At 39.3% G+C, this 26966-nt stretch overlaps 1 protein-coding gene across 1 annotated transcript in view; it reads right to left on the bottom strand.

The window, feature by feature from the left end:
• Positions 1 to 26966, bottom strand: part of LOC106161264 (uncharacterized) — a 298900-nt gene that overhangs the window by 189776 nt on the left and 82158 nt on the right. The window contains exons 65-100 of the mRNA XM_087004995.1: positions 26016 to 26072; positions 25014 to 25237; positions 24607 to 24750; positions 24203 to 24290; positions 23827 to 24001; positions 23355 to 23541; positions 23096 to 23209; positions 22740 to 22954; positions 22405 to 22572; positions 22078 to 22207; positions 21563 to 21705; positions 21082 to 21256; positions 20634 to 20780; positions 20076 to 20264; positions 19346 to 19536; positions 18884 to 19013; positions 17347 to 17453; positions 16905 to 17032; positions 16400 to 16617; positions 16117 to 16207; positions 15611 to 15849; positions 15232 to 15424; positions 14828 to 15042; positions 14097 to 14491; positions 12774 to 13794; positions 12366 to 12501; positions 11690 to 11907; positions 11505 to 11557; positions 11112 to 11364; positions 10596 to 10747; positions 10133 to 10382; positions 9667 to 9847; positions 9177 to 9394; positions 8362 to 8877; positions 7207 to 8148; positions 189 to 7007 (exon numbers count right to left, since the gene is read on the bottom strand). Of these exons, the coding sequence (XP_086861121.1) occupies positions 189 to 7007; positions 7207 to 8148; positions 8362 to 8877; positions 9177 to 9394; positions 9667 to 9847; positions 10133 to 10382; positions 10596 to 10747; positions 11112 to 11364; positions 11505 to 11557; positions 11690 to 11907; positions 12366 to 12501; positions 12774 to 13794; positions 14097 to 14491; positions 14828 to 15042; positions 15232 to 15424; positions 15611 to 15849; positions 16117 to 16207; positions 16400 to 16617; positions 16905 to 17032; positions 17347 to 17453; positions 18884 to 19013; positions 19346 to 19536; positions 20076 to 20264; positions 20634 to 20780; positions 21082 to 21256; positions 21563 to 21705; positions 22078 to 22207; positions 22405 to 22572; positions 22740 to 22954; positions 23096 to 23209; positions 23355 to 23541; positions 23827 to 24001; positions 24203 to 24290; positions 24607 to 24750; positions 25014 to 25237; positions 26016 to 26072 (14822 nt within the window). The remainder of the gene's footprint in view (positions 1 to 188; positions 7008 to 7206; positions 8149 to 8361; positions 8878 to 9176; positions 9395 to 9666; positions 9848 to 10132; positions 10383 to 10595; positions 10748 to 11111; positions 11365 to 11504; positions 11558 to 11689; positions 11908 to 12365; positions 12502 to 12773; positions 13795 to 14096; positions 14492 to 14827; positions 15043 to 15231; positions 15425 to 15610; positions 15850 to 16116; positions 16208 to 16399; positions 16618 to 16904; positions 17033 to 17346; positions 17454 to 18883; positions 19014 to 19345; positions 19537 to 20075; positions 20265 to 20633; positions 20781 to 21081; positions 21257 to 21562; positions 21706 to 22077; positions 22208 to 22404; positions 22573 to 22739; positions 22955 to 23095; positions 23210 to 23354; positions 23542 to 23826; positions 24002 to 24202; positions 24291 to 24606; positions 24751 to 25013; positions 25238 to 26015; positions 26073 to 26966) is intronic.

Below are 26966 nucleotides of genomic sequence, written 5' to 3'. Positions count from 1 at the left end.
AATTTTATTCATATCACGAGTTCAAGGCATTCAGCTTAAGGAAGTGCATAGAATTTTGAAGAAACTCAATTGAATGTGCACAAAACATTTCATCAAATTTGCATTTCTTTCAAACAGCATTAAACGGTATTATGTCATGTCCAAGTATAACAATATGATGCATAACAAGTGATTCTCCTTTTACCTACCTTCTACAGTGAGATATCCTGTGGAGGTGCTCTCACCAGCTTCATTGACAGCTTTCACCATGTACTCCCCTTCATCTGCATCTGATACCTCAAGTATAACCAGCTTACAGACACCTCTATCATAAGTAACCTTGTAGTTGGAAGTAAGTTCTAGTTCATCTTCATCTAAGTACCATCTCACCTGAGGCATGGGGACCCCAGTGACTCGGCATTCTAGAGTGACTGAGTGCCTCTCTCGGCAAGTGACATCAGTCAATGGTATCTCAAACACGGGTGCTGTCAACTCTGTTATTTCTACTGTTGTCTCCCTTTGTTCTGGCTTTTCAAATTCAAACTGCACTGTGGTAGTTGTCTGCTGCCTTTCAATTGTAGTTGTCCCAAATTCTGTTTCCATAACCTCAAAAGATTTTTCAATTTGTGTTCTCTCCTGTGGGCCTCCTTCTTCTGGGCCTTTCTCAATGGAGATAGCTTCTTGGAATGTTTGTGGTTGTGGCTTTTGTGTAGTTATTTCAACATCAACTGGTTGTGGTTGTTTTTCAACCAAGATGGTCTCTTGGAACATCTCAGGCGCCATTTCTTGGGGAAGTTCTATTGTTTCTGGTTTTTGTGAAACCAGTATAGTGTCTCCTGCCATCTCCAATTCTTGGAGTGTTTTTTGAACAGTTACAGTCTCCTCAGATGTTTGCTCTATTTTTGGTTTCTTTCGGACAACATCAGTTCTGACCTCCACCCAAGATTTCTTGTCTTCTATAACAGTTTCTTCAAATGTTTCCTCTTCTTCTTCCACTTCTTGTTCGGGTTTTTCAACAGTGATGGTCTCTCTAAATTTCTCTTCATCCTCAGGTTTTGGTTTCTGAACAAGATCAGTTCTCACTTCAACCCACGATTTCTTTTCTTCCACAACAGTTTCCTCGAACATTTCTTCTTCCTCCTCCTCTTCTTCTGGCTTATCTTCTTCAGGCCCAAGCACTTGAAGAAACGCAGTGGATGTACACTCTCCTGCTGCATTCTCTGCCTTAACCATGTAATCTCCTTCATCCTCAGGTACAACTTTCAAGATAATAAGTGTGGCTACATTGCGCTCATAAGTCATTACAAATGTTTCTTCAGTTTCTTCTATTTCTTCTTCATCCAAATACCATGTGACTTTAGGTGTTGGTACTCCTCTAACAATGACCTGGAATTTTACTTGTTTTCCTTCCCTGGTGGTAACATCTTCCAGCATGTTATCAAAGCTAGGTGCAACTAGTAGGCTATCCTCAGGCACCTCAACAGTCTCCACCTTTTGTGTTACTAGAATACTTTCTTCGGAGGTTTCAACTTCTTCTGGTTTCTGAACCAATGGGGTTTCTTCAATTTCAAGTTTCTGAGTTAGCTGAACAGGAACAACTTCTTCTTCTTCCAAGGTCATTTTTGGAGTAGTTGATGTGATAGAGTCTACCAATATCTCTTGTGCTTGAGACACAATAACACTGGATACTTCTTCTGCATATTGTTTTATCTCCTGCATTTCCTCCTCACTCCAGGTTTCTTGCACTGTGACTTCAGATTTCTCATCAGCTTTACCTAATTCAACCAAAGATTCTTTGGCACTCTTGGCTTCCTCTGAGACCTCACTAGGTGTCTGTTCAGTAGATTCTTCAACAGTTAATGAGACCTGTTCCTGTGTCATTGTTTGTGGGGCTTGTGTCTCTGCTGATGTTAACTCTGTTGTTACTTCCTCCATCTCCTTCTTTTCTTCCAGAGCAGATGCAACTTCAGCTGCTTCTTCTAGCTCTGCTGGAGCTTTCTGTTCTTCAGCTCTAGTCTCTGCAGTTTGTTTTTCTGCTTCAGCAAGGTCACTTACTATCTCATCTGAAGAAGGTGTTTCCCTACTCTCAGGAACAACCTCCTCTGTCATCTCTGGTATTGTGATTGCCTGTTGTTCCTCTGTTCTTGATTGTTCTGTAACCTTATCAGCACCAGCCAAGTCAACCCTAACTTCTTCGGTGACTTTGGTTTCTTCTTCAACTGGAGCAACGTGTTCAGCAGCCTCTTGTTCTAAGACTGCCTTTTGTTCTGCTGTTCTAGTTTCTTCTGCAGCTTTCTCAGCACCAGCCAAATCAACCCTGACTTCTTCAGTGCCTTTGGTTTCTTCTTCTACTGGAGCCACATGTTCAGCAGCCTCTTGTTCTAAGACTGCCTTTTGTTCTGCTGTTCTAGTTTCTTCTGCCGCTTTCTCAGCACCAGCCAAATCAACTCTGACTTCTTCAGTGCCTTTGGTTTCTTCTTCAACTGGGGCCACATGTTCAGCAGCCTCTTGTTCTGTGATTGTCTTTTGCTCTGCTGTTCTAGTTTCTTCTGCAGCTTTCTCAGCACCAGCCAAATCAACTCTGACTTCTTCAGTGCCTTTGGTTTCTTCTTCCTCTGGTGCCAAATGTTCAGCTGCCTCTTGTTCTAAGACTGCCTTTTGTTCTGCTGTTCTCGTTTCTTCTGCAGCTTTCTCAGCACCAGCCAAATCAACTCTGACTTCTTCAGTGCCTTTGGTTTCTTCTTCCTCTGGAGCCACATGTTCAGCAGCCTCTTGTTCTGTGATTGTCTTTTGCTCTGCTGTTCTAGTTTCTTCTGCAGCTTTGTCAGCACCAGCCAAATCAACTCTGACTTCTTCAGTGCCTTTGGTTTCTTCTTCCTCTGGAGTCACATGTTCAGCAGCCTCTTGTTCTGTGATTGTCTTTTGCTCTGCTGTTCTAGTTTCTTCTGCAGCTTTGTCAGCACCAGCCAAATCAACCCTGATTTCTTCAGTGCCTTTGGTTTCTTCTTCCTCTGGAGTCACATGTTCAGCAGCCTCTTGTTCTGTGATTGTCTTTTGCTCTGCTGTTCTAGTTTCTTCTGCAGCTTTGTCAGCACCAGCCAAATCAACCCTGACTTCTTCAGTGCCTATGGTTTCTTCTTCCTCTGGAGCCACATGTTCAGCAGCCTCTTGTTCTGTGATTGTCTTTTGTTCTGCTGTTCTAGTTTCTTCTGCAGCTTTGTCAGCACCAGCCAAATCAACTCTGACTTCTTCAGTGCCTTTAGTTTCTTCTTCAATTGGAGCCTCGTGTTCAGCAGCCTCTTGTTCTAAGTCTGCCTTTTGTTCTTCTGTTCTAGTTTCTTCTGCAGCTTTGTCAGCACCAGCCAAATCAACTCTGACTTCTTCAGTGCCTTTGGTTTCTTCCTCAACTGGAGCCTCGTGTTCAGCAGCCTCTTGTTCAGTGATTGCCTTTTGTTCTTCTGTTCTAGTTTCTTCTGCAGCTTTGTCAGCACCACCCAAATCAACCCTGACTTCTTCAGTGCCTTTGGTCTCTTCTTCAACTGGAGCCACATGTTCAGCAACCTCTTGTTCTAAGTCTGCCTTTTGTTCTTCTGTTCTAGTTTCTTCTGCAGCTTTCTCAGCACCAGCCAAATCAACTCTGACTTCTTCAGTGCCTTTGGTTTCTTCTTCAATTGGAGCTTCGTGTTCAGCAGCCTCTTGTTCTAAGTCTGCCTTTTGTTCTTCTGTTCTAGTTTCTTCTGCAGCTTTCTCAGCACCAGCTAAATCAACCCTGACTTCTTCTGTGCCTTTGGTTACTTCTTCAACTGGAGCCACATGTTCAGCAACCTCTTGTTCTAAGTCTGCCTTTTGTTCTTCTGTTCTAGTTTCTTCTGCAGCTTTCTCAGCACCAGCCAAATCAACTCTGACTTCTTCAGTGCCTTTGGTTTCTTCTTCCTCTGGAGCCACATGTTCAGCAGCCTCTTGTTCTGTGATTGTCTTTTGTTCTGCTGTTCTAGTTTCTTCTGCAGCTTTCTCAGCACCAGCCAAATCAACTCTGACTTCTTCAGTGCCTTTGGTTTCTTCTTCAGCTGGAGCCACATGTTCAGCAGCCTCTTGTTCAGTGATTGCCTTTTGTTCTTCTGTTCTAGTTTCTTCTGCAGCTTTCTCACCACCAGCCAAATCAACTCTGACTTCTTCAGTGCCTTTGGTGTCTTCTTCAACTGGAGCCACATGTTCAGCAGCCTCTTGTTCAGTGATTGCCTTTTGTTCTTCTGTTCTAGTTTCTTCTGCAGCTTTGTCAGCACCAGCCAAATCAACCCTGACTTCTTCAGTGCCTTTGGTTTCTTCTTCAACTGGAGCCACATGTTCAGCAGCCTCTTGTTCTAAGACTGTCTTTTGTTCTGCTGTTCTAGTTTCTTCTGCAGCTTTGTCAGCACCAGCCAAATCAACCCTGACTTCTTCAGTGCCTTTGGTTTCTTCTTCAACTGGAGCCACATGTTCAGCAGCCTCTTGTTCTAAGACTGTCTTTTGTTCTGCTGTTCTAGTTTCTTCTGCAGCTTTCTCAGCACCAGCCAAATCAACTCTGACTTCTTCAGTGCCTTTGGTTTCTTCTTCCTCTGGAGCCACATGTTCAGCAGCCTCTTGTTCTGTGATTGTCTTTTGCTCTGCTGTTCTAGTTTCTTCTGCAGCTTTCTCAGCACCAGCCAAATCAACTCTGACTTCTTCAGTGCCTTTGGTTTCTTCTTCCTCTGGAGCCACATGTTCAGCAACCTCTTGTTCTGTGATTGTCTTTTGTTCTGCTGTTCTAGTTTCTTCTGCAGCTTTCTCAGCACCAGCCAAATCAACTCTGACTTCTTCAGTGCCTTTGGTTTCTTCTTCAGCTGGAGCCACATGTTCAGCAGCCTCTTGTTCAGTGATTGTCTTTTGTTCTGCTGATCTAGTTTCTTCTGCAGCTTTGTCAGCACCAGCCAAATCAACCCTGACTTCTTCAGTGCCTTTGGTTTCTTCTTCAACTGGAGCCTCATGTTCAGCAGCCTCTTGTTCTAAGACTGTCTTTTGTTCTGCTGTTCTTGTTTCTTCTGCAGCTTTCTCAGCACCAGCTAAATCAACCCTGACTTCTTCAGTGCCTTTGGTTTCTTCTTCCACTGGAGCCTCATGTTCAGCAGCCTCTTGCTCCATGACTGCCTTTTGTTCTTCTGTTCTAGTTTCTTCTGCAGCTTTGTCAGCACCAGCCAAATCAACCCTGACTTCTTCAGTGCCTTTGGTTTCTTCCTCAACTGGAGCCTCGTGTTCAGCAGCCTCTTGTTCAGTGATTGCCTTTTGTTCTTCTGTTCTAGTTTCTTCTGCAGCTTTGTCAGCACCAGCCAAATCAACCCTGACTTCTTCAGTGCCTTTGGTGTCTTCTTCAACTGGAGCCACATGTTCAGCAGCCTCTTGTTCAGTGATTGCCTTTTGTTCTTCTGTTCTAGTTTCTTCTGCAGCTTTGTCAGCACCAGCCAAATCAACTCTGACTTCTTCAGTGCCTTTGGTTTCTTCTTCAACTGGAGCCACATGTTCAGCAGCCTCTTGTTCTAAGACTGTCTTTTGTTCTGCTGTTCTAGTTTCTTCTGCACCTTTCTCAGCACCAGCTAAATCAACCCTGACTTCTTCAGTGCCTTTGGTTTCTTCTTCGACTGGAGCCACATGTTCAGCAGCCTCTTGCTCCAAGACTGCCTTTTGTTCTTCTGTTCTAGTTTCTTCTGCAGCTTTGTCAGCACCAGCCAAATCAACTCTGACTTCTTCAGTGCCTTTGGTTTCTTCTTCCTCTGGAGCCACATGTTCAGCAGCCTCTTGTTCTAAGACTGCCTTTTGTTCTTCTGTTCTAGTTTCTTCTGCAGCTTTCGCAGCACCAGCCAAATCAACTCTGACTTCTTCAGTGCCTTTGGTTTCTTCTTCAACTGGAGCCACATGTTCAGCAGCCTCTTGTTCAGCAATTGTTTGTTGTTCTTCAGTAAGAGCTTCGGTACCTTTTGCTTCAGAGGGTTTTAATTCAACAATTATCTGCTCTTCACTCTTTGTTTCTTCACCCACATCAGGCAAAACATCTTCTGAAACCATGTGTTCAGTGATGTGCTTTTGCTCTGATGCCCTACTTTCAGGCACAGCTCTTTCAGCTTCCCCAAGTTCTTGTATAGTTTCTTCAGGTTGAACAGAAGTCTGTTTAGGACCATCTTTGAAGTCTTCTATTGTTTGTTCAACTGTTTCAATTTGCTGTTGTACTGTCCTAGACTCTGGCCTTTTTGGAACAGTGGTTTGAAGCTCAGCTGACACTTCCTCATCTTTCATGGCATGTTCTTCCAAAGCATCATAGAATTCCTCTTCAGCTACCTCTTCGGTTGTTGTCATTAGCTGAGGTTGTGCTACCATTTCTTTACGTTCAGTCTCTGGCTTTGCTACTTCAACTGTGATCTCCTTTCTCTCAGCAACATCTGGTTGGATTTCTGCTGGTATTTCTTCAACAACGAGTTGTTCCTCAACTGGCCCTTGAGCTGCAGCCCTCATTTCTGTTGTTGATGGAGCTGGTTTTCCAAATTCAATGATAATCTCTTGTTTCTGTAACTGCTGAGGAGTAGTCTCAAAAGATACCTCACTCACAAAGTCTGTTTCATCTTTGGCTACTTGTTGCTCAACTTTCTTCTCTTCCTGAGAAATTTTGGAAGAATCAAAGGTAACTGTGACTTCTCCTGGTGTTACAGACATTTCTGAGACACTAACAGGTAAGTCCTTGGCTTCCTCAGGTTTCATGTCTTGAGGAGTAGCTTCAAACACCTCTTCAGAAAGCTGAGTCTTCCAAGTTTTGGCCGTAACCTCTGATTTTTCAGATTCTCCACTGGAAAACTGCTCGTGAATGTGGGCTCTGAGTCTCTCTAGTTCTTCAACAATTTGGTGTGTTTCTGACAGCAATGTGACCTGATCAGTGCTGGCAAGCCTGACTGGGGAAGCTGACCCTACTGAGGCTGATGACATCAAGGATTCTGAAGCTTCTTCCGTATCAGCAACATATTCATAGGCTGTAAAAGAAGATAAGCAATCAAACGTGTGCCATCCCAAATCTGACAAAATTTATAAATACAAGAGTATAAGAGTCTATAAATACTGCAAAGCTAAAAACTGATATGTTAAAGAAAATACAATTTGTCTATCAGAATACACTTTTAACAATAAATAAGATTATGGTTACAAACAATAAACATCTGGTATCAAACTTACATTCAACCTCCAGCATAGCAGATGTTATAGCCTGGCCTGCAATATTCCTAGCCACACACTTGTATTCTCCAGAATCTTGAGGGAAGACTTCTACTATCATCAGAGTGCAGGAGTGAGACTCTGGGCTATACTCCATCTTAAAGTCCTGGTTCTCTTTAAGCAGTTTATTGTTCTTGTACCAGGTGATTGTGGGTGAGGGAGTGCCAGTGACTTCACAGCAAAATTTCACCTCCTCTCCATCCATGACTTTCAGAGACATGAGACCCCAAGTGAACTGTGGTGCTACTGCCCACTCAGGGACTTCCTCTGGCACCACATACTCTTCCTGCAGCATAACTTCTTTCTCTGACTCGGACAAAGTCTCAGTCCAGTACTCCTCTGTCTCTTCCACATCTGATGTTGTGATTTCACTCTCTTTGGATACCATGGTACGGATTTCATGTTTCACTGTCCCATCAACCTCTTCTGTGTGAGTCTCCTCTCTGCGCACCTCAGTGCTCTTTTTCTCTGGGTGTTCCAAACTGATAATGACTTGCTGAGTCTGGCGTACTTCAGGAGAAACCTCTTCACTTTTTGGCTGCACCACAATGGAGCTGGTCTCACTGGGGGCACCCTGAATTTCAATGTCCATCTTGTACCCTTGAGGCTGTGGTTGTAAAACTTGCTGCACTTCCGCCGTGCTTGTGACTGGCTTGTGTGGTTCAAATTTGATCTCGTATTCCTGAGAGGCATCTCTGTACTCCTGGACCTCCACTGTCTCCTGGTAATGCTCCTCATCTTCTCCTGGAACAGGCTGTTCTGGAGACTGGATCCGGATTTGAAGCTCCTCCGGCAGCTGTTGCTGAGATATCTGTGTCATCTGGGTATGAACATCTGTATCTTTTACCACTTTGTAAGATTTCTCTTCTTCAGAGGAATCAAAGGACTGCTCCGATTCTGATGCTAAAAACCAAATGAGCATGATTTATGGCAATGTCAACAGAGCAAATTCATCAAATTCATCACTTTTAAATTCATAAAGTATATTACAAAATTTTAAAACATATAAAAAATGGGGGAACCTTTGTTTCTTTTTCACCTGTATGATATCTATTATTAAGAAATTTTAAGTAATTCTAAGGTTGGCAATTAATCTTTATATAATTGTGAACTTACTTATTATAATGAGCCTGCATGTTGTCTCGGCCATGCCAAAGTCATTGACTGCTATTGCCATGTATTCTCCTTTATCCTCAGGGAAGACCTCTGGGATAAGAAGAATGCTGTCCCCTCTTTCACGGTCAGTGCCCAGTCTGAAGTCAGGTCCTGGTTCAACAAGTTTTTTATTATGAAACCATGTGATTGTTGGTGCTGGGTAACCTGTGAATTTCACATGGAAAGTGACACTGTCTCCATCCATGACATTCTGTGAGCAGAGAGGCTTGATGAAGTCTGGTGCCTCACCAATCACAACTGGCTGTTCTTCTGGCACTTGTTCTTCTACAGGCATTTCAACTGGCTCTGTTGGGGAACGTTCACCCTCTTTTTCAGGGAATTTTTCTTGTTCAGACTCAGATTTTGAGGAAGATTCTGATGAGGCTGGTAGCTTGCCTGCAGTAGCCTGCTCTGCTGGTTTTTCTGTTACTGGGACCTTATCCCCAGGGGCTGGTTTAAGTTCAACAGTCTTTGGCTCTATAAACAAAGATATAAAAATTATTTTCCTTTTAAAACCTTAAAACTCTTTGTACATCATTTTAAACAAAATTTAACTTGAAGGGCTATACATTAGCTTAATTCACTTCAATATCCACTAAACCAACAGAAAAATTTACCTGGGTTCCAAGTAATTTTGTGAACAAGAACCAAAACCATCTTTGGCCTTTTCATTAATTGGTGTAATTGTAAATACTACCTGTAACTGACCTGCCATATAAACAGTCATTTTTTTCGCATTTAATTTTATAATAACTTCAACGGAAAATCAAACTCACTGTTAACAACAAGAGTGGTAGTACAAGACATCTCTCCCAGCTCATTCTCAGCCTTGCATACATAGTCCCCTGCATCCTCAGGTGTCACATTAAATATCTTCAACACAGAGACTTTCTCCATGACATCCACCTGAAGGTGTTTGCTGGGCATGACTTCCAGCCCATTGACATGCCATGTGACCTTAGGCTTGGGCTCAGCCTCTATCTCAACTTTAAGTCTGTAAATAAACACTTGTATTTAAAATCTTCTGACTTGCCTTTTTTTCTTTCTTTTTTTCTAAAAGATTTTTAACATTTTTATAAAACAAGGTTTTGTCCATTTAACCTTCAAGCTTTTATTTTAATTTAAACTTCCTTTCTTCATTTTCAAAACAAGAATTGCATGACTATAACTACAAAATAGGACACTACCACCCGTCTTCTGAACAGTTTCTTTATATGTCATGGCTGAGAAATCCATAAAACAGGGTAAGAACAAATGGGAACCTACACAGCGGTTTCTCCCTCTGTGACCTCTGTCGTCTGCTTCAGTGTCTTGGTGAACTCTGGGGATTGCTGCTCAATTACAGTCAAGTGCCTCTCTGTCTCACCTTCTGACTCGGAAATCTGTGAGATGGTTTCTTTCTTGACGACAGTAGTTGTGGTCTCAATGATAGGACCCTCTTCTGGACCTGAATTTTTATATATGGCATATGACTGATAACTTTCTTTTAAAAAATAATAATTTTAATTTGCCTCATTGCTCAGAAATTGTCTAACCATAAGCTGTGTACACATTTTATTTCTAAAACAGCTAAACTATGCCTTTTAACCCAAAAACTAATAAGTCAATACGTATACAATGCTGGTTCTTAACATAAATATCTTTTTTTTTATTTCTATGTAATTTTATGAACTATCATCAGTTGACATCGTTATCAAAATATCATCAAAATGAGTCATTCTAATACACTTACTCTGCACAATCAAATTGGCAGAGATGGTAGCTTTGCCCACTGGGTTGGTGGCTGTCACAGAATAAACGGCGGCATCTTCAGGAAAGATACCATACATCAAAAGAGTACATTCACCAGTCTCTTCTTTATACGTGATGGTAATATCCTCATTGGGGGTCAGTTTCTCCTGGTCCCTGTACCATGTGACCTCTGGGGTAGGTTGACCAGAGACAACACAGCTGAATGTCACATCATCACCATCATTCACAACCTGAAAATGTAAGAATTCACCCTTCTCATCATACATATTAAACTGCTACTACGAAATTGTTATCTATCAACTACATCTTGAGTATTTTTTTCTTTTTTTATTTGTCAAATATTTTTTCTGCTTCATAGGTTCACTCTCTGCCATTTGCAAAAGGCCAAAAGAAAGTTTTTTCACTTAGCCTCATGGTTTTAGCCAAGGCATTTTAGTTCTTACCTGTGGCTGAATAGGCTTTGAGAACCTGGGGGGCTGCATGTCACCTGCCTCATCCACAACCTCCTGCTGGACCACTCTGGTCACTTCCCTGGTCTCAGACACATCCATTTTCTCTGGCTGAACCTGGATCACTTCTACAGTTTCCTCCATTTCTTATGAAAATTTAAAAGGTATAAATTATTCTAGGCTACATAATATCAATTTAGATGCCACTACTTCATATTTGAATTTATACCATGGACAAATTGCTCTTAAGGGGAAATGAAACTTTTAATTGACAGTCAGTATAATACATCAAATGTTCGTAAGATACTTGCGTAGGTTTTCTTTAAAATGAAGTTGTTTCCAAAAGGAAATTATAAGTCATCAATACTACCACTTGGAATGTACCTTAACATGTACACCGATACAATTAGTTTTTCTAACAAATACCACAACATTAAGGGAAAAGAATGATTATTTACTGCTGAAATAAACAGTGAATTTTTTTTTCTCCACTTGATTCTAGTTACTTACTTTCAGTCACAACCAGGTTGGCTGTAATGGTAGCTTTCCCAGCAGGGTTAGTGGCAGTAATAGTGTATACAGCACTGTCCTCTGGGAAAACTTCACGTAATAACAGTGTGCATTCACCAGTTTCTTCATTAAAAGTAATGGAAATGTCCTCGTTGGGGGTGATAACCACCTGGTCCCTATACCAAGTGACTTCTGGTGTTGGTTTTCCAGTGACCACTGCACTGAATGTCACATCCTCACCATCTTGAACAACCTGTAATGAAGATGATGAAAACTGTCACATTTTTTTCACTGCATGTCAAATCCATTACTTTATTACATCACATACTATCAATTTAGAATAGGTTTTTTGAGGTTATTTGCATTTTCCAGTGACCTTTAATTAAGACATACCTGTGGCTTTATAGGCTTGGTGAATTTTGGTGGGTGCATCTCTTCTTGTACCTCTAAAATTACAAACAAGTCAAATGAGAATGATTCACAAAAGTCAAAAATAACCTAACAAGCACTTTACACACAAACTTTTATCAGAATAAGATAAATTAATATCCAAAGAGAGTCTTCATCTAGTTACTTACTCCTTATTATCAGCATTGTCCTGCAGGTCATCTCTCCAAACTCATTGACTGCTTTGACCGCATAGTCACCACTGTCATCTGGAGTGACCTTGCTTATGTTCAGAACAGACAGGCCACTGTCAACAGTAATGGTCACTCTGTCTGAGGGGTGGATCTCCACACCACTCTTGTACCAGGTAACTGTTGGCACCGGGCTTCCAGTAACTTGAATTTCAAACCTAACAATGAAATGTAAGCAATTAACAGTTAGTTAGATCACATGGAAGACATTCATTAGGGACTCACATCCAGCACTTCCAATCAAAAGACCTAAATTTAATAGGCAGTACTCATATTTATCTACATTTATTTAGTCTTATATAAAAGACAAATTGCAAATTAATATGCCGTGTGAAAGAAAAATTAGCACATCTTTGGACATTACCCAAAAATGGAGGCCACATACTTTCCTAATTCTCAATGACCAACTTTCTGTACACCTCACTGACAACTACTCTATATACAGCAATGCATATGAATCACATGTAAAAACTGTCAGCTTACAGTTTTAAGCTTTTCACCTGATGAAAGCTGCCAGTGTGGCCACTGGTGGGCATCCAGCTCAGCAGGCTATAGGCATAGCACTATCTGTATTAATTATACAGTATACATACTTTTGGATTTTTTCAAAACTTACTTAGCATCCTGCCCCTCTGTGACCTGCACTGGCTCCGGCATCTTGGTAAACTGAGGACCTCTCTCATCCATGACCACTATGCCTTCCTTCTCCATCACTGTGGTAGTAGTGGAGGTGATGGGGCCAGCATCAGCAGCTACAAGGAAAAGATGAGATCTTCATAATTTCACTTTAATACTTATTTTTCTTATTAAAATATGGACATTAAATGTCTGCATCAATTTCTTTTTCAAATCCATTGTAGAAAAAAATAAAGAGAAAGTGAATTTTCAAAACTTCTCATCATAACTTTTAGTTACAGTTACTTTTACTCTATAATCATTATACATGGTATTTTTATCAGTTTTATCAAGTGATTCTGTATCTCCCTAAAATTTCTTAGAATTCTATAATGTGAAGGCTACTTACGCAGCACAATCAAGTTAGCTGTGACTGTGGCCTTGCCAGCAGGGTTCTCAGCACACACAGTGTAGATGGCCTGATCATCTTGAGTGACAAACAACAACTCAAATGTGGCAACTCCAGTCTCTTCATCAAAAGCGATCCTCATATCGCTGTTCAAGTCAAACTCTTTATGATCCTTGTACCAGGTGATTTTAGGAGTGGGTTTCCCGATCACAGTACAGGTGAAGGTCACCTCATCGCCATCCTTGACTGCCTGGGGTTTGATGGGGACAGTGAATTTAGGTGGAATCATCTCTTCCCGTACCTCTGTCACCTGAGTCTCGACCCTCGTGACTTCCTCTGTGACCTGTGGCTGTTCTTCGATGACAAATTGCATCTCAACAGCCTCAGGTTGTTGGTCTTTCTCCACGGTAATGGTCTCAGTCACCCTGGAAGGTGTATCCACCTGATCCTGTGTGATAGTCTCTTCAGTTCTGGTAGTGCTGTCTATGGCGACATCTTCCTTCCCTTTGGTGTCAATCAAGATTTGCTGCACAGCTCCAATTACCTGAGTTACATCAGCAGTTTCCACTTGTTCTTCGCCAGTAATAGGAGTTGGGCTGGGAGTTACAGGCTCCTGTTTCACCTGCAAAGTCATCTCCACCTCTTGAGTAGGAGCAACCTCTGGTGTTGGCTCTGCTTTAGCCTCTGTGGCAATTGGGACAGCTGGTTTCTCTTCCACTGGAGCCTCTTTTGGTGCCTCTTTTGGTGCCTCTTCTGGTTTTGATACTGGCACCTCAACAACAGCTGGTTTTTCCTCTGGCACTTCCTCTTCTGGTGCCTCTTCTTCTGCAAAAATCTCTACAGTGAAAGCTTCTTCCGTGTCATCCGTGGTTGTAGTGACTACCTCTCTTCTCTCTTCTATGACAATCTCTGGGGTCTCTTCCACCTCCATCTCCTGCTCTTCCTCTTCAGGTCCCATTGCAGGGATCTGAATGGTGAAAGCAGCCTGTTCTGCTTCATAGGCTTGTTCTATTGTCTCACTCTGAAACAGGATATCTTGAAATTTAGGGATAAATCCACTTTCAAATTTCTTTGCTCAGCTGGTCTGTTGACATTGACATTCACAAATGAGACATATATCACTATCCATACCTGGCATTAATAGAATATAACATATAAACACATAATACTTCATCGCAGCTTAATTTAATTATTTTAAAGTTTCTTTCCTGGGGAAGCTAAGGGAACATAAAACAGCTCACAAATGAACTACTTTAAAATACACCTGATCTTTTAAGAATAAATCACTATCAAATGTAACTTTATTACCAAGGGACCCCTCACCGTGGCAGACATTGTCATGACATCAGGCATGGGTTCCTCTTCAGTTGTGGAGATCACATCCAGCACCTGCAGCCCAGCCACACAGACAGCCTCTCCCACAGGGTTCAGAGCCACACATTTGTACTCTCCTTGATCTTCAGGGAACACCTCCACAATAGTCAAGACACTGTCCCCAGTGTCTGGGTTATACTTGATAATGAAATCCTCGCTGTCATCAATGCAGTTGTCATTGAAGTACCAGGAGACTGATGGAGCAGGTTTGCCGGTGACATTGATGCGCATGACAACTTCATCACCATCGGTGGCAACGAATGGCTCCAAGGGCTTGGTGAACTCTGGTGGGATCATCTCTTCTTCTTTGCTGGGTGGTTGCTGCTCAACAGCTCTTTCTGGTTCTGTTATATCATAGACACAGTTATCCTTCTGCTATGGTGCTTTGATTTTCATCAGATTTGTTTAAAGTGTAATTCAAAATACCAACTCCTTATTTTCATTTTATTCATTTCATTTACCAATTATTTATTTTTTTATTTCTTATTTTTTGAAAAATTATTTTTTGATTAATAAGAAACTATATCACAGAACTCGAGCAAGTTAAATAACATAGGGAAAGCCACTGTTCCAAAGCACAGCTCACTCTAGAACTCAAAACCAGGACCAATTTCAAGAGTTTTAATATAGACATAAACATGATATATGTATTATTAGATATAAATGCACTTCACACTCACCAACATAGAGAGTAGTACTGCTGATGGCCTCTCCTTCCTCAGACTTGGCCCTACATGTATACTCTCCAGTATCCTGAGGACCAACATCAATGATAAGCAGGACTGCCTTGTCATCCTCAGTCAAGATTTCGTAGTGAGGACCTGGGTACAGCTCCTCTCCATTAACATACCAGGACACAATGGGTGGTGGCTGGGCCTGGACAACACACTCCAGTCTGGAAAAAGGATGGTGGTTGTGTTATGCAGAAACATACTATGCACTGTCTGCAAGTGTTAAGAGTTTAGTTGAGGTCATAGTGATAACCTGATCCACACACTTTATTTGCAACATCAAATTGACTTAACAGTGCATTGCATATCAAGCTTTGTGTTTAAGGATTCAGGAGAGTTAATAAAAACAGTACCTGGCAATGCCTCTGACAGGCACTCTGATCTCAGGTTTCAGTGGCTCTGTGAACTGTGGAGGACCTCTGGTGACAGTCATTCTCCTGTCCTCTTCCTCCTCAGTATAGTCCATGGTTCTGGTCACTTTCTCAGTCACTGTGGTGGTGGTGACTGTCTCCACTCCCTCAACCAATTCTATATCCTTAGTTTCAGCTAAAATACATGTTTTTTCCATAATTAATTTGGTTTCATTAAAATCAACAATGGAAATTTATAATAAAATAACAACAGTACCAATCACTTAATCTAAACATTAAAGCATTTTGTTATAAAATAAATGAAAAAAGATCATTAAATATACAATGTGCTGAAACATAATCACTATTTTAGTCCACTTACGAGCAATGACCAGAGAAGTCCTACAGGTTACTTCACCAAGCTTGTTCTCAGCACGGACAGTGTAATCCCCAGTGTCTTCAGGCTGGATATCATTGATGGTCAAGATACAGATACGCTCATTAATGACCACATGTTCCTTGGTGGTCATCTGGTATTTAGAAGACTGCTGGAGTTCTATGTCCTTGTCCTTGTACCAAGTAACCTTTGGTGGTGGGTAGGCCTGGACCAAGCATTCAATCCTGAGAATAACACGAGTACTTGCCATTGGTTTACATCAAAACTGACACCAACTCTGTTTCTTCCTCAGTTATAATTTTCTTAGGAATTTTTTGTACCAGCATAAAAAATACAATTTTTGTGATGCAAAAAGCAGTCTTGACATCACTAACAAGCATAAGATCATTGATTAGTATTTTTTATGTCAGACAACCAGATTCTTCAAAATCACTACTATCATCAAACGAGTGGAAATTAAGTAGTTGTTTTCAATCATGCAGTGAACATACTTGGCTACTTTTCCTGGCTGCGTCTTGACCTCTTGTCTAGGTGGCTTCTTGAATTCTGGAGGCATTGTGATTACAACCTCCTTTTCTGAAGCTACAAATGATAAAACAACTTTATATTCACTCTATTCTTTCTACGAATCAACCATCATGCACAATCACTAAACAAAAGTCACTCAGTAATCAAATTTTATCCTATATTATTTTTGTTGTAGGGCATGCCCAGAATGTGTAGCTCATACTGATTATAAATATATGAGTAAAAATAAATGAGAGTAACACCTACCTGGTATGTTGAGAGTGGTCTTGCAGACAACTTCTCCCATATCATTCCAGACCCGGAGCACATACTCGCCAAGGTCCTTCTCGTCAACGTTGACTATAATCAGAGAGATGACGCTACCTTCCATGAAAACCTGGAACTTCTTGGATGGAACAATCTCCATGCCGTTGACAAACCATTTAAATTTGGGAGGTGGGAAACTTGCAACCTGGACATCAAGTCTGAAACAGAATAATCATAGATATCAAACTCTACATGATACAATGCTATAAAACCTAAACTAAATAATAAAGCACTTTGTTTATATTATTTCTGTTGACCTCTGCATCGTTAAGAATTACTTCAGTACACAAAATTCAAAAATCTCATGATTCTATTCTTTGTTTGCTCTTAAAATCTAAGCAAATCATTTTTCTCTTATTTAATAAAAAATGTAAAAGGCACAGAAAGAAAGATATAATGCATCCATCTCTTTTACTTTTTCAATCATGAAACATTCAGTAAATACCTGGCAGTCTTTCCTCTGCCTACAGTGATTGTTGGGACTATAGGTTTGATAACAGCTGGTTTGATTGGCTGAGAAATCTTGCCAATGCGGACCTCAACCTCTCTCTGCTGGTCTTTTTCGAGCTCCTCCTGAAACAAATAATAACAGATTAATAATGATTTTAAATGTAAGATCTGAAAACGTGTCAAACTATTTAAGTTAATTTTCATCTCAAACTAAAAATTATTTTGCAACACTTTTCCTTAAAAAGTCCACTTTCCAAACTTGTTAAATTTTTTGTAAAATTTGCTAACTTTTGTTGTAAAACATTTTCTGCCAGAGTTAAATGCAAATTTCTTTTTTTTTTTTACATTAACCAGAAAGAATTCATCTTGGTCTTTGTGATAATTTTTTCCGTAAATCCTTTCAAAAAATTTCCTTCATTTTTGTGTATCACACATACTTCAGATATGATCTTTTCAGTGAGTTCCCTTTCCTCTTGATCTATATCTGGCATCTGCAGCACATATGTAGCATCAGTAACCTCCTTTTCATGGGAGCTAACTTCTTCTACAATGGCAACACAGTAATGCAATGATAAAAACAACAAGTAAATAAAAAACTTACAGAGAACAAATATCCTTAGACTTGTTATGTTGAAATGCCTTTTTAAAGATATATTTAAGTAAATTAAATGGAAAGTTATTTCTGATCAGTAAATAAAATCAAACATACAACTTTTTCAAAAAACTTTCTGAAAACAAAAAGCTCTTAAAATTGTTTTAACAAACAAAGCATCTAAAAAATACAGAAAATACGGACCTACTAGATAGAAATGCACTTCAAAACTCTTAAGCATCTAATACGGCAATTAAGCAGTGAACCTTAAAGTGAATACATTGTATTAAGGCACTTTTAGAAATTGGGACATAATGAATATATATGTAAAAGTTTATATATATTCAAATAGGGACCTTCCTAATGCTATCTGAAGCATGCTTTTAGCAGGTGACTGAATATACTTACTACTTGGTGCAAAAAATCTGGTTAACTTCTGGCTTTTTGTTTCATGCACTGTTTGATTTCTCTTCAAGCCAATAGGTGGTGCCACTATCTTCACTTCAAACTCATGCAGCTGACAGATGGAGCCACTTTCTGTTCACTCCAAACCCATGCAGCCGAGTTGTATATTAACCTTTCATCTGGATAAACTCCTTTGGGGTGGCATGCTTGTTTGCTATAGAGTCATCTTCTCCCAAATGTTATTAGATTTATTTGTCACTTCATCTTAACTCCAAAAACATGCCCTCGTGATGTTTTTATAAAGTATAAAGTGGCATGCTGAATTTTTAAAATCATATTTCCAAGAGAAATAATATGAAACAAAATGTGAAATCAATCAAACACGACATGCAATCAAATTTGATAAATGAAAATAAATGTGATCTTTTTTCCAAGATTTGAATAAGATTGCATGCTGACACAATGGTATTCCTCAGATAAATGTTAGAATAAATCTTAAAAAATAGAACATGATCACAAATATGTGGTTTAACAAACAAATTTGTATGAATTCCAACATTATTTTGTAAAAAAAAATCAAATGAATCAAACAAACAACAATAACAACTCGCAACCTGAACACTTGTCAACACCATGCTTTTCATTCAGTATCATTTCTCATTCCTCATACCTCAAACATCAGATTCAGCACACTTTTCAAACTGCTCAAGCTGAGATAAAGAACTCAACACAGAATCTGTGGACTAAGAGAGGCAAAGTTCCACACAGTCATATAAAAATATCATTAACAATTAGCTTCACCAGTTTAGACTGAACTAGCTCCACCAAATGTCTTCAAAAGAAAAATGCAACAGCCAGGCTGTCGGACCAAACCCATACGCCCCATGGGTGTGCCCCGCTAGCCGGACTCCGCTGGGATTGAAAAGGAAAAAAATATTTGTGCAAAACACATGCTAATTCCTGCCAGTGGGAGTTACCTTCCACATAGAGCTGTGCAGAGCATTCGGCCACACCCACAGAGTTCTTGATCTGAATGGTGATAATGCCAGAATCCTCTGGGAATGCCTCTTTAATGATCAGGACTGCGCGGTTGCCTTCTTTCAGAATCTGAAAATGATTCAATGTTGCAATGTTATTGTGACACTTAACTGCTCAACTGCTATCAATACCATGAATATATATTAAAACGTATTTTTATTGTTAAAATGTAATATAATGTATGCTTACAATAAAGAAATAATATTACAGCTGTATCCACATCATCAATAAATTGTTAATGGGTAAAATTCTGATTCCAAGTCACTTTATGACAACATCTTTATGGTGTCACAATTCTTACTTTCAAATGTTGAATCAAAATGAATATCTGTCCATAAAACCAAGACTAAAGAGTAAAAACTTTCATAAAATTCCTGTAAGTTTTTATTTTACAGAAGTACCTGGAAGTCGGCTGAAGGTTTAATGGCCACACCCTCTCTGAACCAGGTGACCTCGGGGGCAGGCTTGCCTTCAATTTGAGCTTCAAAAGTGACAGGGTTGCCCTCCATGATGTCCACACTGGCAATAGGCTTGATGAAACGTGGTCCTTCAACCTCCTCAGCTGGTGGTTTTTCTTCTTCTGTAACAGGCACTAGAAAGAAGGAAAATACAAAACATGATTCTGTTAACAAGAAAATGTACTGCTCTGTGTTAAATTTAACTTATGAACCCTCCACGTAAGTACTTAAATATTATCAATGGATTGCTATCAGGTCTTTATCACACATACATCTTGGCACTACAAAAGTTCAACATTAAATGACTGATGTCTATCAGTTGATGATAATTATGGCTATAACAACACTGAGGTCTACAGCTTACTTCTTAATATGTCTATTAGACCAACTCTACCAAGGAGATAAATGTATTTGCTTTTGTTGGTTTTCAGGTTTTCAGGATAGGTCAGACATGGGCTAACTTAGAAGAGATGTGACTTTGGTGGTGAACCATCAATTAATCAATGACTAAAACTGAGCTGCCTAGTCAGAGTTCAGACTCTGTAAGTGCTTTTCTAGTCTCCCTTTATTGTGTGTGTGTGTGTGTGTGTGTGTGTGTGTGTGTGTGTGAGTGAAATCAGCCAGTCTTATTTTGCCAGAGTAAAATGCACCTTCTGCATCCCAATCAACTTACTTATTATGTTGAGGTAGGCTGTGGTAGAAGCCTCTCCACTGGGGTTGACAGCAGTACACCTGTACTGCCCCTCATCCTCTGGGAAGGCCTCGGTGACAGTCAGGGTGTGGACAGGACCCACAGTCTCCATCTTGAAGTACTTGGATGGCTTGATGACCTGGTTGTCTAGGTACCAGGTAATAACTGGGGCTATAAGAAATAACCATATCATTTCTTAAACAACAAAAAAGTCAAGTTTATGAAGATTATTCAATATCCAGCTATTTATACACAATTTTTATCTATATTAAGACTTACAATAACTAGTCACCTACACCTAACACCTATTACACCTACTGACAGACACTGCGAGCCCAAAATTAGATGACAAAAATAATGTGCTTGAAGACATAATGCTGTGTATTGTAAAATGTTTTAAGTTATCAAATATAAAACTTTGCTATTTCAATATACTGTTAAATTTTAAGCATGCTGAATTTGTGTAAGTTTTGCCAATTTGCAATACACCCTGTCACCACTTTTATATTTTATTCTGCCACTGCCATTCCACATGCTTACTTGGCGATCCAGTAATCTTGCATTTGAAAGTGGCTACTTCTCCTTCTTTTACAGTCAGGTCCACCATCTTGAGATCTACCTTTGGCGCCACCTGGGGGACTTTCTGCTCAGGGGCTGGAGTCTCTGGTGTTGCTGGAACTTTGGCAGCTAAAATAACAAGGGGGGATATTCTTAAAATGAAATTTTTGAACTGCATCTTAGTCAATCATAATTTCAAATGGACTAAACACAAAATTGTCACACAAACAATAATGAATTTGATTTCATTATCTAGTGGATGTCCAGATCTGCAGCCCAGTTTAGTCATTTGATAGTTCTTTCAACACTCCAAAAAGACCTTCATTTCATTTCATTTTATTTATTTATTTATTATTATTTATTTTATTCTATTTTTTTTTTTTTTGCTCTTTCTGAATACCTATCACTTAAAAATAAGAATCATTCTTACTTTCCACAGTCAGTTTGGCCACGGATGTAGCCTTGCCAGTTGGGTTTTCAGCAATGCACTCATATGTGCCTTGGTCTTCAGGCATCGTTTCATAGATCAGGAAGGTATGGCTGCCATGCTCATGTTCTGGATAAATGAATTTCCAGCGGATGTTTTCTTCCAGTTTCTTGCCATTCTGATAAAAATAAAGGTCAGTTGTAACACCAAAAGTTTTATGTTTTTTGGATGTCAGGGAACCACCATGATAAATAATGGGGATATTTCTTACAGAAATTTTAGCAAGTAATCATAATAAAAAAAGCATGGACCAAAAAGGTACATACTTAACAAATGTAGTACAAACAGTCAAATGTCATTATTGTTGTTATAATAAACACCACTAACACACTACTATAGAAACCATTATCCTCCAGCTCCTCACATTTCTAATCATCAACATCATCAAGTATAATGTATTCCTTAAACTCAATACATATCCTACCTTCCTCCAGAAGACAGTTGGTGTAGGATGTCCCAGTACCTGACAGTCAAATGTCGCTGGGTGGTGCTCTATCACACGGGTGTCTCTGAGCATGATACGGAACTCTGGGGGAGAGTCTTTCTTCACATCCTTAACATCGGCAGCTAAAATAGTACGGTTGTCAATCATGACAGTGACAGCGATCTGTATTTGTGACAGTGAGTATTTCATGAAAGGTGATCTAAAAGCAATATGGTTATAATTTTTTCAAGGAAAATGGATACATCTGCAGCATCTCTGTTAAGTGCTTTATGCCATTTCTTGTGAGAAATGCAAATAATTTCAAAAGATGAGAAAATCATTCAATTATCATATTTTTGCAAAAAATATATCTATCTAATAGCACTCTTAAAACTTATTCAACAAGAAAAAGCACTCTAAAATATTTCTATCTAGTAGCAATCTGAAAACTTATTCAACAAGAATGTAATGATCAATTTATTATATACATTTATTATCAAATGTATGTCACTTACGCAGCACAGTCAGTTTACCCTTGCTGACCACCATGCCATATGGGTTGGATGCCTTCACTGTATACATGCCATCATCTTCTGGGAACACCTCTGGGATAAACAGGGTGCTCTTTGTCGACTGAGTGGAGATCTGAAACGGCATTAAAACAAAATGTCACAATTAGTACCTGTTTCCAATACCAGAGTTCCACAGTTAGCAAACCAGCCCTTCTCATCCTACTTTCTGTTCTAAGCTGTCATTTTCAAAAAATCCATTATAGATGATGGAATTTTTTACCAAAAAAAAAGTAAACCAATCATAATCTTCTTTTTATCCCTTGTCCATACCTGGAAGTCCCTAGAAGGTTGAATCTGGAAGCTGTCCCTGTACCATGTGATGTTTGGAGTGGGAAACCCAGTGAACTCCACGTCAAACCTGACAGCAACCCCTTCCTTGGTCTTGATGGGCTCCACAGGTTTCGTGAAAACTGGGGGCTCTTTTCTTTCTAGCAGGGCCTAAATATGACAGAATAAAATAAGTAAACTGCTTATGTTGATCTTGCATATAATATTGGTAGATCACATTGGCAGCAAAGTGAACAATGTCATCAAAAGAACACAGCATATATGTTAAGGTCTTATTTGATTTCACACACACAGAAACAGCTTCTTCTTATTCATACCTTCTTCCTGGCCTCTGCTCCCTCATCAGTTTCTGCTGCTAGCTGTACCTTAGCTCTTTCAATGTGTACCTCTGCATCTGTCTCCATTGTGGGAGAGTGGCGCAGTAGATCACTTGTGGCGCTAGCATGGCGCAGGTCAACATGGGTCTGAAGAAGCTCCCTCTCCGCCATCTTGTTTTCTGGGACAACATAGGCACTGATCTTCTCTTGTTTTTCTAAAATGATTAAAATGAATTTTTGGTAGAAAATGGGATAACATACAACCAGAAACTCTGCAACCCCAAGATTTAACATTTTAAACAAGACTTTGTCTACACAGTGCAATTCTGTATGTGTATCAATATTTAATTCCTTACCTTTTTCAACCTGCCTGATCTGTGATCTATCTTTGGGTTTCATGATCTTATCCAGGACCTCTATGCTCTCAATTACTGCCTTGGGTCCATGGGTTGTAACTACTCCCCACATGGCTATAAATAAATATACGGGATTTTATACTAAATCTTCTTTCCATTAAATCCAAATAATGTTGTTCAGTGTAAATCAAACTGAATTTTTCTGATACATATATACTTAAGCATATTCCAACCACATATATAAAAAAAAAAGACATACGTTCTGGAGTTCTCTTCAGCCTGGCTCTCCAGTCTTCTTGAGGCTTCACCTTGAGGGTGGTGGAGCACTCGACCTGTCCCTCCGTGTTCCTGGCCACACAGCGCACCTCACCCTGGTTGTACTCTCTGCACTTTGGAATGTACAGGTAGTGGATCATACCATCATAGTGGATCTTGAATCTGGCTCCCTGCAAAAAAATACAACAAATTTTTAAGTATACATTATACACCTTTGGTATCTTTTCTTTCCATTTTTTTTTTCACCTTCCTTAACTAATGACAAAATTTCATCTTTTCTGGGCAGCTGAACTGCATGCTAAGATCTAACATGTCTTATAAATTCATGATAAATAACCTCATCCACTTGACATTTTTACTATAACTACACACCTGTGTTACTGAGAAATATTTTTTTCACAATTAAAAAGCTCATAAGACACACAATTCAAAACAAGACAAGCTGCACCACTTACATCTCTAACAATGCTCTGGTTGTGCCACCAAGTCACTCTAGGACGGGGATGTCCATCTACTTTCACCATGAACTTGGCAGTATCCCCCTCCTCTACCTCCTCACTTTCCATGGTAAGGACAAATCTGGGTGGCTCTTTGGGTTTGGGTTTCTCTGCATCAGTCTCATCTCTGGGTCTACAATTATAAAAGCAACAACTTTTGATTCACAAAAAAAAACAAAAAAAAAAAAAAAAACAGTGACTTTTGACTAATAGTAGGGATCTAAACTGCTATTAGTATATGATAAATTCATCTCTGAGAAATACTTAGTTGACAAGCAGTCCAACAGATGTCTCTATGACCCAAGACAAGATATCTGAGCAAAACAAGACTCACATTCCCATCCATTCCTCCATTTGCTGCAATCTTTGGACTCCTTCCATGCCTTCAGGCAGTTGTGTTTCCATAATCACAGAACGCTTGCCTGAAAGATTAAAATAGAATGAAAAGTATTAGACACAAAGAAAGCTTTCATTACTTGTCCCAGCATAGAATTCAAGTTGTAGATAGGTTACATTGTGATCTGGCATAACTCAAGGATAAATTTACCCTACACAGTGAGTAAAACAGCAATAAAACATCAAAACGGACATCCTGTCAGTGATAAATTTTTAAGATAAATGGCTGAACAATTCGCTTCCTTCACCTGAACTCAAGTATTTAAGTGTTGCAAGGTTTCTTGTGGTGTCATCATCATTATTCATGGTAAAAACCTCCTACAATGGATATTTTGCACCCACCTTTACACTTGAGTACTGCCCTAGCCTCATCAGTACCGTAGTAGTTAGTGGCCCTGACAACATATTCTCCCGAGTCCTCTGGGTAGGTGTACAGTATGTCCAGAGCAACAAAACCAAAGTCATGAGTAGTTCTGAAACGATGCCCTGAAATAAGAAGAAAAATCAGTTTCATTTTTCATAACAATAAAGAGCCAGAGAGCAACTAAACAGTGATAGAATAACTTATTTCACCACAAAACTGAAGGCTTGAAAACATGCTAATAAAATATACCGCATTTTTTTTTTTTTTTTTTTTTGCAATAACAGGTGTAAGCTAAATTTCCCAGTTAGTCAAGATCACACTTTGGTTAAAAATCAAAATGGCTATCCTACTCCCTTGAAATATCCCTTTCTTCCAAATGACTTACCATGACGGAGAAGTTGTCCATTAAAGAACCACTCCACCACCATGTGTGGGTCACCCACTGGTACCAGGCGGCACTCAAAATGGGCGGCATCTGTCTCTACCAGTTGTGGCAAGTCTTTGGGTCTTGTTTTGAACTCTGGAGGTCTCTGTTTGCTCTTGTCATAGATATCTGCTGGAGCTGGTGGCTCCCCATATAGGATATATTCTTTGTGAGCTGCAGCACCACTGAAATGATCACATGGTAAATGAGTAATTGGTTAAATAAGATCAAGGACAAGCTCAAGGTTGGGTTATAGCCAGGCATACATGCAGAATTGTCACCAATGGGATTATAAAATGTGAGGATTCTCATGCAGACAATGCAACAATGTAAAACAAAACACACCTGGAAAACAATTGGAAAATAGCAATGAGTGGGTAATAATTAAGTGAACATTGCCAAGAACCTGAAATCAAAACTGACAGCACTGAAATCATGACACAAAACTCATTTGGGGGGGGGGGGGGGGGGACTGTTTCCTTCACTGATGAGAGTTACAATATTTACAGTTAGTGTGCAACATGAAAGCAAAGTGGAACCATGGACTTTTCTATGTGAAGGAATGCCAGATTTTGCATTAGCTGAGAGCAGAAAATGATAGGTATGTCTGATATGCATTAAGAGAAGAATTAACCATGGCAGCAGGTGGTTGCGTCTCACCAAAGCAGCAGGTCAGATTAACAATAGGTTGTGATTACCAAAATGGGAGAAAAGTTGGTAGATTTTTTCAATGAAATAACAATGTTTCATCTCCAAATTAATTAATTAATGGAAGCTGAATATCAAAAAGCATCATTCCTTTTAGCTTCAAGCCTGGAAACATTTTACCAGAATTATAATATTTGCACTGAAACTCAGAAGAGGTTTTGAGCCAAAACTTTGAATATATATATCACAGCACGCTTGAGCATCACATTCAGCACAATGAATGTCACACCTAACAAACTGTTCATAGGATCTAACCTGGATGATCTCAGGATCAACACATCTTTCCTCATCTTTTGAGGCTTGAAGGGTTCCCTGTGCACGTAACGGGAAAAACACAAAGGAAAGAGAATGGGAGAAAAAGACATTTAGACAAATCTTTTCGCACATACAGTTTCACTCTATTCAGGAGAGAATTCAGTGACAGAAAGGAAAAAATCTTTGTTAACTGGTATTACTCAAAACAGCCCAAAAACCCTTTCATTACCAATTTCTCCAACTGGAACTGCCATCTCGCCAAAATTGTAAAATAATTAAGTTATGTCTAAGTAAGTCAAACATATAGGAGAAAAGATGAAGCAACAGAAGATACTTGTTGCTAAAAAACAGCTAAGTTAACTGTTATTGTTTTCTACTTTGAAATTATTTTGAAGTTCTCTATATGATAATTGGATTAAAAATAGCAACTAAAATAAAGTAAAATTGGATAAGAATTCACATCTTACAGCAAATAAAAATTTGTTAGAAAAAAGATGCTGAAAAAAATATCACTACGTAGGCAATTTTTAAAAGAAAAAAAGCATCTATTCAAAATCATACTTATTAGTCAAAATAAAAAAATGTGAAATGTGCAAAATAATAATAATAAACCCTAACTTAGGTATCTCTAAAGCAAAAAGCGATTTTGTGTGAATTAATTTTTTAGGCAATTAAAAAAAATTCAAGGCAAAAAGCAAAGTTTGTACTAAATAAACATCTATTTAAGTATTAAGCAATGGCAATGCTCTATAAGGAGAATGGCAAAGTAAATGAAAAGGTTTTAATTTAAAAAAAACAGTCACTTTTTACATTCAACATGGGGTTTGTTGTACACAAAGCAATTCAAATACTGAATCTCTAACATAGTGCAGCATGTCTGGGTGATAACTGATATTTTTCCCTTTGCTAAAACAAAAATACACAAAATTACACATTCATACACAAAAAGAA

Source organism: Lingula anatina, chromosome 2, assembly GCF_051362555.1.
Source record: "Lingula anatina isolate TDL-2025a chromosome 2, LinAna3.0, whole genome shotgun sequence".
Lineage (NCBI taxonomy): Eukaryota > Metazoa > Brachiopoda > Lingulata > Lingulida > Lingulidae > Lingula > Lingula anatina.
Note: the sequence above shows the minus strand (reverse complement) of the source record. Positions and strands in the feature narration are given on the sequence as shown.